Genomic DNA, 19,796 nt, shown 5'->3' with positions numbered 1-19,796 from the left:
GGGATGATATTTCTGAAATTAACTTAGAAAAATGATGGCTCTGTATAATTTCACGCATGCGTAATACACAATTGTGATTGCGATACAGCCATGTTTTGTTTTTTAGGAACACAAAGCACAGTAACTGAAGATTTCAATTTTTCATTCAAACTGATAGTCTGGCAAGTCTGGGGAATACTGGAGACATTGATGATGCTAGTACTTATAAAAATTCAGTTATACTTGGGTTTTAACAATTTTTAAATTGTTACGTTTGTTTTTTAAAATTAAGTTTGAGTTTAGTTTAAATTGCACCACGTAGTGCAGCATGCCAGAGATCTGCATGCCTGAACATTGATTGGCCTTATTTATTTTTAGAGACCGAGTGCAACCCTAAAATTCTTCTCCAGGCAGAACTCGGAGAGCTGCAGGACCCCATAACGGTCTCCTATGATATTAAGACATTCTATATATTTAAGGCATCAGAGGAGTCAGGAGCACTGGAGTCTATTGCTGTCTCTGTCCCACACTGGCACGGTATGCCCTTGGGACAGTCACAGCACTTTGTTTCCCAGCATCCCTAGCTGTAATATGGGGACAACGGAATTTTCCTACTAGACAGTTGTGTTATAGACTGAATTCAATCCTATTGGTAAAGCACTTAGAGATCCGCTGAGTGAAGGCTCTATAAAAGGGCAAGATATTAATTTTTTCACTTAAAACATGAAACTAGGGGCGGCAGGGGAAGCGTTTGGCCCGGATTGTTAATGGCCCTGGCACGGGTGTGCAAGTGGAGGGTGTATGTAACCTTGCCCCCCCACACTTGCGTGTCCTCATTCCCATGCAGCAACCAGGCACAATTTGAGTCTGTGTTCTCCTAATCCCCTCGTCACCCCCAAAGAGAAACAGCAGGATGAGCAGAGGGACCATACTACATCCTGCTAAGAGACCTAGTGACACCTTGTGTGCCTGAATGTTTTGGGAGGAATCATGCTGGCTGGGACCACGTGCAGCGAGTTGCCCCGGGGATGGTGCAAATCTGGGCCGGTGCTTACGTCTAACAGTGGGTGGACATGACAGCATTGGAAATGACTCACTTTAGTAGAGTTTAAATTATATAAATGATTTGTTTGATGGGCTGGAAGTTACCCAAATATTCATGTTAAACTGATACAGAGACAAAGTATCTGGAAAACGAAAACAAAAACAAACCAGCCGGTGTCTTCTGCAAGCTTTTCCTTTGCTGGCTAGTATTTTGCTATGAACCTACCCAGTGCTGATCATAATCAGATGGCCATGTTCTCATCTCATCATCCTCGTAGAAAGGTAAACTGTCTCGCCTGGCTTGATGGTATTCCTTTCGTAACTTCTGGATACGGTCTGCATTCCCACCAGCTGGACAGCCACTGGAAAATAAAATTATAAATTACATATGTACAATCCCCACCCTCCGCATAATGCTGATACCAATGTGATAAACGTACCATACAACTCTGACCCTCTGCACATTCACTCCTGTGAACAATGACAAATGGCTCCCATATTTAAACAAACAATAATAATAATAATAATAATAATCTGCCACAGAAATATTTACTTTTTACTCTAAATATGGAATTTCCCCTGAAATAGCATTTGGCTGAGGTAAGTAGCATTCAGACCTGGAGCAGTATAAGCTTTCTGGTCTGATATTTCATGAGCTATCAGGGCTAGGAACAAAAAAGTTCTATATCATAAAAAAGACAGGAATCCCACTCTCAATTACAAAAAGAACTAAGGTTCCAGCCTTGAGAAATGGGGGGTACGGGGGGAAACGAGAGAGAGTCCAACTATAAAATGGTGATATTATTACATACAGAAGAGTAGCATCTGGTACTTTTAAATGTTTGTCAAATGTATTCGACCCTAATCCTGCAAAGACTTATACATGTGCTGAACTTTATGTACTGAGAGTAGTCGCAATCAAGTCAATGGAGCGCCTGACAACGCGTGAGTTCAGCACATGCACAAGTATTTGTAGGATTAGGGCTGAATACATTTGACAAACATTTAAAATGATCCGCTACTACTTTCCCATATATAATAATGTCACTATTTTATAGCTTGACTCCCCCCCCCCCCTCTACTTCCCAGGGTTGGTACACGAGAAGCACTGTCTACATACCTATTTTTAGAGCACTAGCACGAGCCCCACTAGTCCGAGTCTATTGAACTCTTCTAAAATAGTTTTTCTGTAACATTTTGTATATGGAAAATGCAGAATAAAGGGTTTATTGGCATTTATTTGAGACATATGCCTAATGGCTCTGCAGTATGGTGGACACCCCAAACTCCAGCTCATAGGAACAAAACCTTAATATTGAGGCACATAATCATACATTCTCTTATCCTGCAACCTTAACTCTTCCATTTTGTGTGTATGCAAAACAATACAGATGCTAATCACATAAGCACATGAACCAGGCATAGGTGTGCCAGGGCACAGTGCAGGGAATCTTCACCCCGATATATGTTAAGGACTGTATTTGGCCCCTTCTCTTTAGCAAACCAAAGAGTCAACCCAAATTCACCTGCAGTTTGCAGCGATAAGATTCAACAGGCAAATATAAGCTAAAGATGCTTTAGAAAGAAAAGTTTCAGAGTAACAGCCGTGTTAGTCTGTATTCGCAAAAAGAAAAGGAGTACTTGTGGCACCTTAGAGACTAACCAATTTATCTGAGCATAAGGCTCATGCTCAAATAAATTGGTTAGTCTCTAAGGTGCCACAAGTCCTCCTTTTTTAGAAAGAAAAGTTACTCATTTAATAAAGGCAGACCTCAGCAATGTGCCCTATTTTATCCATAACATATGAACAATAAGCACAGCTTTTGAGGGGAAAAAAATCCTGATTTTTCTATCAATACATTTAAAAAGATTCTTGCTTTTTAAGGCCCAAGTCCCCCCCTTTATATTGGGAGCGAACTTAGAGCTGTGCTAGTGTAACATAAAACAGTCTCACTGACTCTGGAGTAATGTGAGATGAATATGATGCCTTCTCCAGTGCTCATGCAACAGTTCCGAATTTCAACTTGGCTCCTGACAATTATGTGAATATATGAACCACATTCAAACTCACCAGATGAATTCAATCAGTGCTGTGCAAATATCGCATACATAATCTATTAGTTTACCCCAAAGAAACTGAAGCATTGAATTCAGACAGAATGAAGTCATCAGTAATAAAAAAAAGAAACTGATAAGGCAATATTAAAAAAAATCCACAATTTTCCGACATTTGCGGGGAAGATCATATGTTGCCTGTAAACTATTCTCCCATCTGCCTATAAATACATAATTAAAAAATATGGGTTTGATCAGATAGCAGTTCTCAAGTAGGAGAACAGTGGAAGAATACCAATTCAAATGCTTAGGATGCATGTCTGCTTATGCTGAAAAGAAGCCTGACCTTACAGAAAAAATATAAAAACAATATCCCCATCAAAGTCAATTTATATTAAATAAACCCACTGGAACTGCTCATTTAGGTTTGTGAGTGAAGGAGACTGAACTATTGCAGGAGCCCAATCTACATTTTGATGGTCACCTCCTGAAAGAGCTAGAAATGACCACAGACTTCACCGCTTACATAATTTAGTGCATAGTTAATTTCATGACTTAGCTTCTCACCGAATAAGCTCTTCACACTTAGAGTTATACAACACACCTGATCACACACATTCACACAAAAAATTTAAGAAGGCTGTGGAGTTGTCACCTGTCAAGAAAAGATTTCAAGTGAACTGCCTACTCCATACAAAGCCAGAAGACTTTGTAGCAGATTTCAGAATGATTTTCATTAATTTAGTGCAACTGAATCAGAAGTGGCTGAGGTTGGCGTGAATCACAGAATCACTGAAATGTAGGTCTAGAAGGAGTCCCCTACACTGAGGCAGAACCAACTAAGCTTAGGCCACCCCTGACAGGTGTTTGTCCAGCCTCTTCTTAAATACCTCCATTGATGGGGTTTCCACAACCTCTCTTGGAAGCTTATTCCAGACTTAACTGGTCCCATAGTTTGAAAGTTTTTCCTAATATCTAACCTAGATCTCCCTTGCCACAGATTAAGCCCATTACTTCTTGTCCTACTTTCAGTGGAAATGGAGAACAATTGATCTCCGTCCTCTTTATAACAGTTCTTAAAATTTTGAAGACTCCTATTAGCTCCCCCCCATAGTCTTCTGTTCTTAAGACTAAACATTCCCAGTTTAAACCTTTCCTCGTAGGTTAGGTTTTCTAAATCTTTGAACATTTGTACTGGTCTCCTCTGGACTCTCTCCAATTTGCCCACATCTTTTGTAAAGTATGATGCCCAAAATTGAACACGGTACTCCAGATGAAGCCTTCCCAGTGTTGAGGAGAGCAGGACAATCACCTCCAGTGTCTTACACACACATCCCAGGATGATATTAGCCTTTTTCACAACTGCATCACATTGCTGCCTCTCATTCAATTTCTGATCCACTCTAACCCCCAGATCCTTGTCCGCAGTACTACCACCTAGCCCGTTATTCCCCATGTTGTAGTTGTGCATTTGACTTTCCTCTCCTAGTACTTGGGTAACTTGGACTTTTGTTCCCCTGGAAGAGGACTGTGACAGTCACACAGCTGGAGGGTTGAGCCACATGACCCCCTGGGAGAGTCAGTAAACCCTGGCTGAAGCTCTTAAGGGAGGGTGCTAGACAGAGAATCTGCACCTCAAGAGTGTGTCTAGGGCACTTAAGAGATGGACAGTGCATGGACTCTGTTCAGATTCCAGAGGCCTAAGACACCTGGGGATTTAGTGGCTGGATCCCCTCACAGACGTCTGAGCGGCCAAGAGGGGGTGCTCCACTAGATTTGTGTCTCTGCACTTCTTTAAACACACTGCAAAATTACAAACAAATGTAGCATGTAAGGACTCCGCTGAATCATTTAAAGACATATCCATATATTTCTGAAAGGCAATGAACATTTTGTTTCCAGTGGGTTTCCTAAATGCATTAATATTGCAAAGCTTTTCTTTTCAGCCACTTACCTCAGGATGTAATTTTACCCAGTTGACTGGCAGCTTATAAGCAACTTGTGGTTACATTTAAATTTTTTTTCAACAATTATGAAAAATGAATACTTGCTGAAGCTTTCATTCACAAATGAATAAAATACAAAACTAATCTCATGTTGATTCAAAAGAATGGGCTGAATCTTCCATTCACTACCTATTATAACACAAAACTAATTATATCATAGCTACTGAAAAGAATTTACTGCCTTGAGCATACATATAGAATACAAAGAAACACAATACACCACACTGTAGATTAGTACTGTTCATCTATGGTACCTCTCATTTAAGAAGTCAAGATGAAAACATTTCAAAGGATACAATATGGTGCCAGCATTTATTTCCCTACGCTGAAATGTTAAGTTGTTTATCAAGGTGTTTTAGCAACCTCAATAAGAGGAGGGAAGAGAAAAAATGGTTAAAAAATGACAAAAAGAAAATCCATAGTCAGAACATAATTCTACAATATTTCAATATGTCCATCTTTGTCAGCCAAGAGAAAGAGAGTTTAGGAAGCAACGAGCTTTTGTTATCAACATCTGCACTTGAGTAAATGAATGATATTCCAATAAAAAGCTTGTCAGAAAAATTCTCATTGACAATTCCAGAACCTGCAAGATAATAGAATATCTTCAAGGTTCATAGGGAGACAACTCAAGTTTTAGGAATATACGTCAGGCACTGACAACCAAATCAGGGAAATATAAATCTTTATGGAAATTCCATGAGCTTGATGGACTCGGCAGCACTTACTTTTCTGGTCTGAGCAGGAAGGTACCTTGTGTGTATGTACTTACAGACTTCACCAGTGGAAAAGCGGCCACGCAGGATGCTTCATTTGGCAACTGTGAAATGCTTGTCAGATCCTGGGAACAAAGTCTGTGATTCTGCCTAACCATTTGAATGGGGATATGTTAAGAGGTCTGTGTATAGACAGGTTGATAGACAAATAGCAGATAGATACAGGGAAGTACATATATCTCTCTATACCTAGAAACGTCCACAAATACATCTCAAGCTGCATGCATACACAGATAATTAGAGAAAAACCAAATTAGAGAGAACTTCATTTATAAAAAGAAAAGGAGGACTTGTAGCATCTTAGAGACTAACCAATTTATTTGAGCATAAGCTTTCGTGAGCTCACTGGAGTGAGCTGTAGCTCACGAAAGCTTATGCTCAAATAAATTGGTTAGTCTCTAAGGTGCCACAAGTCCTCCTTTTCTTTTTGCGAATACAGACTAACACGGCTGCTACTCTGAAACCTTCATTTATAAGTTTAAGTCTACATACTAAAATTTCTGACTAGCATCCTTGAGTCATAATTTGCTCTACAATACCGAAAGAAAAAGTCATAAAAGTTCCTCAGCTGCACATACGTGGTCACCTTTCAACTCGGCAGGGTAACATAAAAGCACTACAACCACTTCTGTCCAAAAGGTCAAAGACTCCTCAAGCAGCACATGACCATCATTTGTCAGGATGTAAATTGAGCCCTGCCGACCTTATAACATTATTGCTGACCCTTTGACATTAGAAGCTTAGTGGATAGAAGGCAGATAATATTCTTAGGCTCCTGTGGATTAAAGTTCTCTTTCTCTCCTATTCTTACCAGGGCAATTAGCTGTAGAATTAAGCTTTTCCTGCTCAAACCAGCTGACAATGTGTTCACAGGAACCTCGCAGAATTATTTGAAGACTAAGACTGATAGATAAGTTCTATCAAAACTGTTTATAAAATCTCTCTCTGTGACTGGACATGAAGCATCTATTTATTGTCCCCTCCTTTCTCGTGACATTCAGCACCTCTTCCTATTTGTGGTGGCTGATGGCCCAGCCACTCAGGCGAGGACCATCTCTTCATTCAGGGCCACATTTTGTCTCCATTCCTGTTCCTTTTACAACCTGTAGCTGGCTCTCACCGTGTCACATGAGAATGGGAAGTCAGCCTCCTTTTGCCTTAGAAAAACAAAGCTGGCATACCGTAGGGTTAACCTCATCATGGGCAGGTATAAATGAGAGAGACATATGTAATTCCAATTAAAACAGGTTATTTGTGATCAAATGGGAGGGAAAGACAATTTTTCAACATTTCTTGTGCATAACAAGCATGTATTCTTTGTGATGGAAAGTGATTGTTTTGTTCTGCTCAGCTGAATATGCCTGTTAGGGGAAAGCAATCACCAGATTTTAATTAATTAAAAAAAAAAAGGTGGCTTATAGCTCAGTCTAGCTAACGGTAATGCCTGAGTTTCTGGCATGTGAACAGTTTACTTCTGTCTTGTTGGTCTGAGATGTGAATGCGTCTCAGAAGGGTTAGGAAGAGCAGAAAGATTAGGGACTCGGGTGCTGACAACAACTGAACTCTCCATAAACAATACACAATGAAAATAATGAAAACCAGACTTTCCTGGTATTGTCAGTAGCCTCTAGACAATGCAAAAGTTTCTGGTTTCTTCAGTAAAGATGATATCAATTATGCGTTTTATCCATCATGATAAAGTCATGTGCTAGGCATAATTGAGGGCCTTCTCTCTGAGGTAATTTCTTTTGGATTTATAAGGCAAAGAACTTAAATTGCCTTTTTTGGCACTTTGTATTACAAGCTGGTTTTATTCTTTTATTTTACTGAAGAAAAGCAGCTGGCATATTTGCAATGTATAGGTCACACCAACACAGAGTGCACATTTTCAACCCTCCCACCCCATTTACAGCAGCTTTAACAATTCAACAAAGCAAATGCTGAATATTAAATCATTGCAAGGAAATACAGTTACATTTCTTAATGGTTATCACACCTGTATGGAACTGGAAACTAGTTTTTTTTGTTTGTTTGCACACTACTGCTTTTCTGCACTCGAGTTTATTAACCTTTTTTTAAAAAGGCAGAAAAATTCAATAAAACACCTTGAAGACTTCTAGGAAGAGGCCCCCTCGGAGGCCACTTACTACAAAAAACAAAAGCAGGAGGGACACTGGGTGACAATACACTGAAGCATTAATTTCTGAGCTCCCATGTGAAGTAAGAGATTGAGGATCAGAGAGCTCAAGCATAGTGAGCAATGCAATCCACACCCTAAAATATATTTTGATGAAAACAGCAAACTCAGGGCTGACTTTATCTATTATGTCAAAGAAAGCACCTCTCCAAGTTATTCACAAGGGACTACATTCTGCTCTGTTACACACATGCAAACCCATACTACTTGCAGAGTAGCAGGAACTGAGTCACTGTGTGGATTCTTTCTACAATACCTGGCCTAAGTAGAAAATATTGTACATTTAAAACGTCACCAGTGAAGTTCCCTAAATTTAAAATTACAATTCACTGAGTTTGTAACCCCGTCAAAGAAATAAGGTACTCCTCTCTTCTTTAAAAAAAAAAAAAGTATTTATACCCTGCCCAAAATGTCGGGGGGCGGGGAGGGCGGAAGATAGATCATATGGTCAAAATGCATCATTATTATAAAGTGGGTTTTTTAATGGATGATCACTACTGGGATAACATTAATCTAGTATTAGGACTTTTACGGGAAAAAAAAATAGAAATGTAATTCATCTCTTTAACTGTCAGCTGCATTTCTAGAGCTTTAAAGTCTGTAGCTTCCAGGGGCCTTTTGTCTTTCTGCCATAGCAGGAATATCTTGGACAGCTGTAAGAGCTTCGTAAGCTATCTTTCTCAAAATCCATTAGCTAATTCAAGGAACCTAATTAGAGCTGCCATTTTGATGGAGCATACTGAATGCTTAGTACAAACTAGTAACACCATCAATGTTTATTAAAAATCACAAGACCCAAAGCTCTCAGTTCCATATAAATATTATTAATGGACAAATACACAGTACTTATTAAAACACATATGGTGTTAAATATCTATACAAATATACCTACACTAAGACTACACACATGACCAGATGGAAAAAATATATTTATAAACACTGAAAAATGGAAGTAAAACCCAAGGACTATTTTATATAAAAACTGTTGAAAACTAAAGTTGCCTCCTTTGGTGACATCTGTATGTGCATTAAAGAAAGCAAAGCAGGCTAAGAATTATCTAGTTCTCATGTTTTTACTGAGCGGCATGCTGACAATTTGGAAGGAATTTTATGCTTCCCTCAAGAATGTTCCCCAGCTGGAGCCATTTTCTAGCTTCTCTTACATCAGCCACTCCAATTGCCATACTGTGCAGACATTTACACATATTCCAACACTGAACTGGTTAGGGCATCCAAAGATTTACAGGGAATTTGCACTGTTGAGCTGTAACTGAATTTTGCTGCTGACAGCAACAAAAATGGTCAAGGGAGCCAACAAATAAAGACATCTGCAGTAATGCTCTCCTACGCTTCACTGTATAACAAGCCCAATATAATGAAAGAACAAATCTGGACTATTGAGACAGTAGTGGATATACAGCCCATTCCTAAGAACTTCAGAGATCTAACTAGGTTACGATGTACTCGAATGTGTAAATAAAGATGTTATTTGGAGAATTCATGGCCTTTGTTTTCAATTCAGAACCCTGACAATCTGAAATACAGAAGAGCTGATATTACTTGTTACTCTTTCCAATTTGATGTGCATCTTCACATACATCTAATTTTGTCTAGATTCTACTTTTCTGTACAACCAAACACATGTGAAAAGAGAAAATCACATTTTCTATAGAAAGACAATAAGCCACCAGCATGTGTAAGATGAAAAGTGTAAACCTTACAAGGAAGAATATAATATTCTAAGTACAAAACAAAGAGGAATAGTGTAAATAGCAAATGAAATAGCTTTTAATGTATTTCATTAGCTGTCAGTGCAATGTGTGGCAAGATAAAACCATACTATGTAGTATCCAAGCATGCTAGAACAGCCCTTACGAAACATGGGGCTTCTTATTGGAGATGCATATCATTTACGGGAAATTTATGGAACATCCCAGGTCTAATATAATGATCCAAAATTCACTCATATTAAATAAATCACTGAAATGATACAAGAGGGTTTTAATATAGATGCAACATGGATGTTCAAAATTACACTTAATACATAAGGTGGGCTTAAAAGAGTTACTTCCCTGGGGAAGCAGCAGTTCAAGGGACTAAAATCTCTATCGCACTACATTAGCTCTGCCATGGATGGTGCAGCAAGACAAATTCATTTTAGCTGTCAAAATGATACGGTCACATTTTCAAGCTATGGATCACATGTATGCATTTTCACAGGTGTGCACATGATAGACAAAGGGCTATGTCTGCAACTGAGGCACAAATAGATTTAAAACATGTAAGATCTAAACATTGTCTCTTGTGTGCCCAAAAGCTAGTGTGTAAAGTTGCACATGCATGTTTTCTAGAAGCATCTTAGTTCACATCAACAAGACTGACATATCTCAAGGTATAAAATGCACTTTATGGTAAATTTTGAAATTTAAAAAAAAGTTTGACTGGAACTGCATTTTGGCCAAATATTTCAAACCTGGAGGCCCTAATGTTTGACGTGCAAATCCATTATTAGGCAGCAAAATAAACAGCCTGACCTTCATGGGCACTGAAGGTTTGCAAATTTGGCTTCTACCCTTCCCCCTCATTTATGTAGAGGGCATGAACAAGGCTCTGCCATTCCTGGGCATTCCTGTCTGGGCTACTCTTTCCATTTCCTTTATGTTGTTAAGTCCCAAAAGTTTTCCCTCTCTAAGTACTGTTTGATGGAAGGAATCTTCCGGTTGGCCCCTTTTATGTGTTCCTCTACCTGCCCAATGGCACATCTGCCCTGGCATATGTTCTGGCTTCATTCTTATATATAGTTATTATGACAATGTTAAATTAAACCAGGCAGTCAAAAATGTGTAAACTACAACTGGACCCAAACACAGAGTTTGGCTCTGGATTCAGACCCCATTCCAAATTTCCCCAAAGTTAAAGGTGTTTGCATTGGTATAACCCACTGTAGAGAAAGGAACAAGCCAAACCTTTTGGCTTTGAGTTGGAACTTACTCCAAAGCAGTGGTGGGCAATCTGCGGCCCATTGGCTGCATGTGGCCCATCAGGGTAATCTGAATGCAGGCTGCGAGAAATTTTGTTTACATTGACCATCCGCAGGCATGGCCCCCTGCAGCTCCCAGTGGCTGTGGTTCGCCTTTTCCAGCCAATGGGAGCTGTGGGAAGCGGCAGCCAGCACGTCCCTGTGGCCCGCTGCTTCCCGCAGCTCCCACTGGCTGAGAACGGCAAACCGCGGCCACGCCTGTAGTCAGTCAACATCAGTAAAATGTCTTGCAGCCCGCAATCAGATTACCCTGATAGGCTGCATGCGGCCTGTGGGCTGCAGGTTGCCCACCACTGCTCCAAAGGGTTGGATCCAGTGTTCTGCTTCAGGGCTATCTCTAATGAGTATCTTTCAATGGGTCTTCTTCCCCGCACCCACAGAGCTTTGTCCTTAACCCTCTCTCTTCTCCAGTTACATCTGATCACACTGTTTCAGCGACCATCCTTAGGGATATGACTTACAAATCTATCTTACCATACCTGACTTGTCTTTCTCCACTCCTTCTTGCACCTCTGCCTGTCTTTCTGACATCTCCTCCTGGATGCCTTGCAGGCTACGATGCCAGCCTCATCCACCCATTTTTTAGCTTCTCCCACCAACTCTTCCCCTTCCCCTAGGCTGGCCTTACGCATAAAGCCTTTTCTAGTGTGTGAAGTGACTACCTCTCTGCCTTCAAATCCACCCAGGAGACCCATCTCTCCAGAGATACTCATAAAGCAGTCAGTTGGTTAATAATGGCTAGATTGTGGGGCAGATGGGGATAGTAGACACATCCTTTATCTTTCTCAACAATTTTAAAATGCTAATGGCTATAGTGCATAGTTCAGTAACAACAACTTCATTAAAATATTAATACTGTCAAGTCAAACACTTAAAAGTTAGAAAAAGTTCTTCAAGATCTGAAGACGAGCTCTGTGTAAAGTTTCTCTCTTTCACCAACAAAAATTGGTCCAATAAAAGAGAAATTCTCCCCCTTCACCCTTGTCTCTCTATCGAGTATGAGAGAACTGCAAACTTTCTAAGGTTTATAATTTGCCAAACTGGGGTGGATTTTCCTGGGCAAAAGGCACATTACTGAGACTAGACTGACTTCTCTTCCAAATTCCAAGCCCCTATTCCAAAGCACAGAGGCACTACAGTTTACTCAATGAAACAAGATTTTTTTTTTTTTAATATGGGAAAAACAATATATTTTCCCCTAATCTCCTTGTCAAAATAGCGACAAAAAGCTCAATCTGTTTAGTTTAACAAAGAGAAGGTTAAGGGGTGACTTGATTATAGTCTATAAGTATCTACATGGGAAACAAATATTTAATAATGGACTCTTCAATCTGGCAGATTCAATAGCTGGAAGTTGAAGCTAGACAAATTTAAACCGGAAATGAAATAGAAATTTTTGGTAGTAAGGGTGATTAACCATTGGAACAATTTACCAAGGATCGTGGTGGATTCTCCATCACTGACCATTTTTAAATCAAGATTGGATGCTTTTCTAAAAAGATACATTTTAGGAATTATTTTGGGGAACTTCTACGGCCTGTGTTATAGAGGAGGTCAGATTATATTATGATCACGATGATTCCTTTTGGCCTTGGAATCAGCGAAAACAGATAAACTATTTTAGCTTTCCAAAAACATTCAGCCTGAGGCAGACACCCAACAGGGGAAAGTTTAATCTGAATGGTTCAAGTTCAGCGAAGTCATAAGCAAGTGAGAATAGGGTCTGATAATGGAAAGGGCCACTACCAGCACTGCTTATAATAATAATAGTGGTGGTATATATTTGACTGATACTTCTTCCACTCTTCACATGTGAGCGGTCTTTGGAGACTGTAAGGTTCTTGGACCAGAAACAGCACCATCATACGTTTTTGTACAACATCTGGCACCGTGGAGACCCGATTCTGACCTGTGAGCACAACCACAATTTAAATATTACACAACAACAACAAACTGGAGGGCTGGCTAGGTGAGTAGACAGCACTGCTGCATGTGTTCCATTTGAAGCTGCAGTCAGCTTAATGAGATAGCTAATTGACGAGTGCTACTTCCTTCACGTGTCCATTAGGATAAGTACAGCACATGGATATCTCACCCATCAAAGACAAGAAAATGCATTAATTTTGGACTTCTTAGAGCTGCTAATAAATCTGACACTGTCTGGCAGTTTTCTTCATTTCCTACCATTTGACAGATACTGTGATCACAAGTTACAGAGAATGTATTTTCCTCAGTGAAATTATCGTTCCAGTAAAACTAGCCAGAAGGAAACATTATCAAGGTACAGAAGCAGGGTATCATTTTATTTTATTTTTAACTTTAGGAAGCTACTCTGCAAATGTCTGTTGGTGGGAGCACAATATAAATTCATAACCCTGCACTATGCTGTATATATGAATTTATTAGAACAAACAAACATACCAGGTGCTTGTTTCTGCAGCAAAGTTAGTATTCCTCTCACAAAGAGTCAGCCTGGGTTTAGACAGACCCCTTACTGTAAATCCCTGTGACTTTTTTTCTCTCTCTCTTAAACTGACATTTGTGTGGAATCAAGCAAAATCTTCCTCATAATTTTTCATTACTAATGGCTTCTTTTTGGTATGTGCATTTGAGAGGAGGGAAGGCAAAGGGCAGGAAAATCAGTTTTAAGTGCTCTGCAAATGATCTTCCTGAATCTGGGCCTCATAAATCCTATCAAATGTTATATTTCATCAATAGGCTGGAAAAGCTTTTTTCTCTGCAATGATGAAGCCCAGCTTTAAAATTTATGGTTTCATTTTAGAAATGGACTATAAAAAGAGGCTGAGTTAGCTGTCTATCAACTGAACGTGAGACTAGCAAGTAAGGTGTGGGCTTTCAAAGTGTTTATATATATAATTGTGTGTATATCTACTTATGTGTGTGTATGCATATATACACACCTTTTTAACAGAAACAGTTCTTAAAAATGCAAAAAGGTTTGATGGTGATGATGACAGATTGATGTTGTGTTGTCATAAGAATATCCATACTTGAGTTTAACATTCCTTTTTTCATTAACTGATAAGAGTATTATTCCTCCTAAAATCCTTCCATTCATAATACCGATAATACTGCTAAAGGAAATATCACATTAACAGTTTAACAAGCGATGGGTCACTGTGATTTGCTTTATGAATTTACATTTGGAGGGGTTCTCGCTATCTACATCCCAGCGTTGCTTGGTCAATCAGATACCACGATGATGGGGATGATATAAGAATCCAAGTGGAATAGAGAAAAAAAAAAGTCTAGATTAATTCTTATGCAGGATTATCATCACACATTACCATGATCTTTGATGCTCAGCTCAACCTGAAATGTAAGTGTTGGTGGCAACACAAAGCCTATGAGTCTCATTGTTTATTATACCATGATGGAAATGTTAGCCTTTGGGAGCATAGCTGAAGCTGAATAGTGAATGTTAAAGAGGAGTTACACAGTGTTGAAGTAACATTTATTCCAGGCAAAGAATCGGAAAACAAAGAAATCTCTTCTTCTCTTGTTGCTGAGCTGACATACATAAAATTAAATACTGATAACTAAATTTGGATAATGTTAAAGGTTATTGGGGACACGCACTCCAAGGTAATTTCTGAAATAAGCACTTAAAACAAAGCTGATATTATTCATTTATGAAAAAGCGGCAGAGAGTCCTATGGCACCTTATAGACTAACAGGCATATTGGCGCATAAGCTTTCGTGGGTGAATACCCTCTTCGTCGGAGGCATGTAGAGGAAATTTCCAGAAGCAGGTATAGTTATGCAAGCATTTATGGTCAGTAATGGGATATGCCACCAATGGCGCTGGGCAATCACTTCTCCAGTGTTAGCAGGCAATGTAGCCTATACAGAGCCATATCATCCCCCAGCATTGTGAAGTCCCCTTATAGAGCCCTACCAAGTTCATGGTCCATTTTAGTCAATTTAACAGTCACAGGATTTTTAAAATTGTAAATTTCATGATTTCAGCTATTTAAATCTGAAATTTCACAGTGTTGTAATTGTAAGGGGTCCTGACCCCAAAAAAGAGTTGTGTGTGGGGGGAAAGGGGGTGGTTATTGTAGGAGGGTTTGTGGTGCTGCTGGGCGGTGGTGCTGCCTTCAGAGCTGAGCATCTGGAGAGCGGTGGCTGCTGCCCCGGAGCCCAGCTCTGAAGGCAGCGCCGCCGTCAGCAGCAGCGCAGGTAAGGACGGCCTGGTACGGTATCGCCACCCTTCCTTCTGCGCTGCTGCCGGCAGAGCTGGGCCCTCAGTCAGCAGCCACCATTCTCTGACCACCCAGCTCTGAAGGCAGTGCAGAAGTAAGGGCGGCAATTCCACGACCTTCCTAAAATAACCTTGCAACTCCCCCAGCAACTCCCTTTTGGGTCAGGACCCCCAGTTTGAGAAATGCTGGTCTCCCCCATGAAATCGGTATAGTATAGGGTAAAAGCACACCCGGGGGCAGAGTGGGGAAGACCAGATTTCACGGTCCGTGACATGTTTTTCATGGCCGTGAATTTGGTAGAGTCCTACTTATAGAGCTTAATAAAGGGTTAAGGGCCAAATTGTGCCTCCATTTTATTGTGATGCAATTGACTGCAGTGGGGTTGCACGGAGTGTAGATCAGGGCAGAATGTAGTCCTTATACATTTAGACACACTTTGGGTTGGGTTAAGGATGCCATGCTGCCTTATTGTTGGGAATGTCCTTTATTTTATCATCGTATATGGACCTCAGCATGAAGTTTTGTATTTACATTTATATTTGTTTCAGTACTAAGTTTCTAGTGAAAGTAACTTGATATTGGGGAAAGGACTGTCTTTTCATTCTGTTTGTACAGCATCCAGCACAATGGGGTTCAGGTCTATGACTAGGGCTCCTGGGGTTACAGTGATACAAACAATAAATAATAATAATATGAAACACAGTATATTGAAATGCAATAGATGACACCATAACACAGGGGCAGGCAAACTTTTTGGCCTGAGGGCCGCATCAGGTTTCGGAAATTGTGTGGAGGGCCTGTTAGGGGAGACTGTGCCTCCCTAAACAGCCAGGCATGGCCCAGCTCCCGCCCCCTCCCCCGCTTCTCGCCTCCTGACGCCGCCCCTCCCCGACTCCTGCCCCATCCAACCTGTTCCCTGATGGCCCTCCCGGGAACCCTGCCCCGTCCATCCCCCCTCGCTCCCTGTCCCCCGACTGCCCCCCGCTGCCCCATCCAACCCCTCTGCTCATTCCTGACTGCTCCCCCGGGACCCCTGCCCCATGCAACTACCCCTTCTCCCTGACCGCCCCTGGAACCCCTGCCCCTGACTGCCCCCCAGCGTACCATCCAGCCCCCCCTGCTTCCTGACTGCCCCCCCCGGGATCCCTGCCTCATCCAACCACCCCTTCTACCTGTCCTTCCCCAGAACCCCTGCTCCATTCAAACCCCCTGCCGCCCCATCCAACCCCCCCTCCTTCCCGACTGCCCTCACTGGGCCCCTACCCCCATTCAACCCCCCTGTTCCCCGCCTTGTGACCATCCCGACCCCTGTCCACTCCCCGCCCCACCACGAACTTCCCTGCTCTCTAGCCAACCCCCTCCCCCGCTCCCTGCCTCCTTACCGCGCTGCCTGGAGCACCAGTGGCTGGAGCCCAGCTGGAGCCAGCCACGCACCGCGCAGCACAGAGCACTGGGCCAGGCCGGGCTCTGCAGCTGCCCCAGGAGCTCGCAGCCCAGCCGCCGAGAGCGTTGCACTGGCGGTGCAGTGAGCTGAGGCTGCGGGGAAGGGGGGACAGCAGGGGAGGGGCTGGGGGCTAGCCTCCCCGGTCGGGAGCTCAAGGGCCGGGCAGGAGGGTCCTGTGGGCCAGATGTGGCCCACGGGCCATAGTTTGCCCACCTCTGCCCTAACATGTAGAAATGAATGATGCTGCAGCCGCTTCCATTTGAATGGGAGTTCTTGTTACTGGAAGACACCTTTAACAGGTGTTAACCAGAGGATTCTCACGGCATGTCTACTGAATGGTACATTTCTTACTGCAGTGATGGATGTTGGCACTGTTCGATAAGCACAGAAGTTGCTGTGAAAATGCAGAGGCTGAAATATAATTATAACTTAAAAAATATTTTCAGATGCCAACAGAGTGATCCAATTTAACATTAATATCCATGAACGTTTAAAAAACAATATTTAACCGTGTCTGAGGTAGCTACAATGTTATTAAAGGGCTCTGACAGGGAGGAGTAATAATTTTGGAAGTGCACGAGATATACACCCACTTTTTCCCCTCTTTCTCTCATAGTATTTTACCTTTGTTTCTGTTCCAAGATTTCACTTTAATCATGTAATTCAGGTCTCCCAGACTGCTCCTGCAATTTTCAATACCTGAATTAACTTTTCTTTAGGCTAAACTCCCTGTCTGTCAATGACAAGAAGTGCACCACACATATTTTCTCAATCATTTCATTCCTCTTTCTTCTCAATTTTTCTCCTGTTTTCTATCTTTGCTCCTGTTTTTCTACAATTTCTCTCAAACTTCACTGCCCCCTTCCATTCTCTTCCTCCCTTCCTTCACACCCATTCTCTCCAGCCCTAGCTTCTCTTTTCTCGTCCGGTTCTATTTGGTTTGATCAACTAAAACTAGCCCTTGTTTATGTTGGGAAATGTATAGTTCAAGGATAATAAGATATACATAACCTTTCCCCTCTTGGACACAAATCTGAATCTGGCTTTGATCAATTGTGACCAAAATTCATTACCATCAGATGGTTTTTCAGTGTCATTTATGTGAAATGCATTGCTGGTCTTACTCCAGTTTCTAATGGATAGCATACTTGCCTAACCACAGGCTTTTGGAAATTTCTCCGGCCCATGAAGCCGCTTACAAAATCTTAGGATTTTCAGTAGTACAAAACATAAAAGAGACTATTATTATTTGTATTGCAGTTGCGCCTAAGAGCACGAGTCATGGACAAAGCCCCATTGCGGCATGTGCCGTACAAACACAGAACAAAAAAGGCCATCCCTGCCCCAAAGAGTTTACAATCTAAGTATGACACAAGAAGCCTACAACAGCAGATGCGGTTGCAGACGGATACAACAGGCAGATGGGCGGGGTTGGGGCACAAGGTAGCAATGAATACTGGTGAGCAATGTGTGTGACAGTGATGCTGAATATATTAGAAGAGAAAGAGAGATGAGTCTTGCCTAGGCAGGGCGTAAAGAAGACAGTTCATGAGCCTGAGACCCACTGTTGTCTGGATTCTCTTTAAAGTCTACCATATATTATTTTCCTGATTTTTTTTTTTAAAAATAACTTGATATATTTTCTTGGCAAACTGGAAAAATCAACTTGGTGGAAGGGAAGTGTGTAAGGGTCAGCCAACAGTAAAGTCTCAGGCATTTCAGTTTCCCAGGGTAGGTAGTAATGATGGACAGATGCCCATATCACAATTGGCAATTGCAGCAGAAAAATCAAGGACCAAATAAGCATACAAATAGATCAGAGCTTCCAACGCCAGAGAATCACCTATCAAGGATGTTCCTGCAGGATGCACTTTGGCAGATTGGATTGAGGGAATTTGCACTGCTGACCGGACTCTATCTATTCAGTGGACAGAGAATGTCATTATTTAGTACTGTCTATCCAGCATCCTTCACAAGCACTAATTGTAGGGAAGAAATAAAGCTGGGTCATAAAAAACTGTACATCCAGACTGAAAAAAAAACCTGGATATCAAGTTTCCATCTGATGCATTTTGTAATGACCAGTGGTTTTAAGACCCAAAGGAGGTAGATTATTACTGTCTAAAGCACAATCACCTTAAAATTTCTCTTTTCCCTTGAAACCCATTTTTCGATAATCAAATGGATTTCTGATCTTATTAATATGCAAAATTACCCTTCCTTCTCTTTCCATCTGATACACTGCTCCCTATGGAATAGTCATTAAGGCTGTTCCATGAATTAGCTCCATTTACAGGCAAAAGCAAGAACAGAGATACATCCTTACCATCTTACCCCTCTCCAATGGAGAGCCTGTGACATATTGAATATATGCTTCTTGAATATGCCCTGAATCTTCAGGCACTCAGTTTGGAAATCAATCTGATTTTGGTCCTGGATTTCCTGTTTAGCTGCAAAATGTGCTCTCCCTAATCCCTCAGGCTGCTTTGCACTGTCATTTTTGTTTTCTATTTCCAGATTTCTGCTGTATCTTTTTTATGGATATAGGAAACAAAACAAAACAACTGACATGAAGGAGACAGCCACAGAATTCACACCCATGAAGAAAACACAGGACCATATGTCCACATTTGCATTGCAATATTGTGACCACCTGTAAAATATTGACCTGATCCTGTGCCCACTAAAGACAATGGCAAAGGTTCCATTGACATCAGGCCCTATGAGAATTGTGCCAATTACAAGTTTACCACTCTGAACAGAACATTATGAATAGTACTGCCTATGGTAGTCATGGAGACAATGATGAAGTGCCTATGGCTCACTCATCATGCTAACTAAATCCTCATCCCTAAATCCTAGGGCAGAATCAGCCAATTCTTTGTCCTGCAGAGAAAAATAAAGTAAAAGGTGCTATATTACTGCAGTTCAGCTGAGCATTCCAACAGCATATACTCATGTGGGTGCAATCTGGACCCGTGGGCAAATTTCCTTTAAGAAAACAGATCATATTCCAGTGCTTTGCAAGT

At 41.2% G+C, this 19,796-nt stretch overlaps 1 protein-coding gene across 7 annotated transcripts in view; it reads right to left on the bottom strand.

Moving 5' to 3' along the window:
* PARD3B (par-3 family cell polarity regulator beta) overlaps positions 1-19,796 on the bottom strand; it is a 602,509-nt gene that overhangs the window by 70,783 nt on the left and 511,930 nt on the right. For all 7 annotated transcript variants that reach the window (XM_073306519.2, XM_073306521.2, XM_073306522.2 and 4 more), the window contains one exon: positions 1,250-1,385. In XM_073306519.2, coding sequence (XP_073162620.1) covers positions 1,250-1,385 — 136 coding nt within the window. The remainder of the gene's footprint in view (positions 1-1,249; positions 1,386-19,796) is intronic.

Source organism: Lepidochelys kempii, chromosome 11 (assembly GCF_965140285.1).
Source record: "Lepidochelys kempii isolate rLepKem1 chromosome 11, rLepKem1.hap1, whole genome shotgun sequence".
NCBI classification, from domain to species: Eukaryota; Metazoa; Chordata; order Testudines; family Cheloniidae; genus Lepidochelys; species Lepidochelys kempii.
This window is presented reverse-complemented; position numbering and strand designations above follow the sequence as displayed.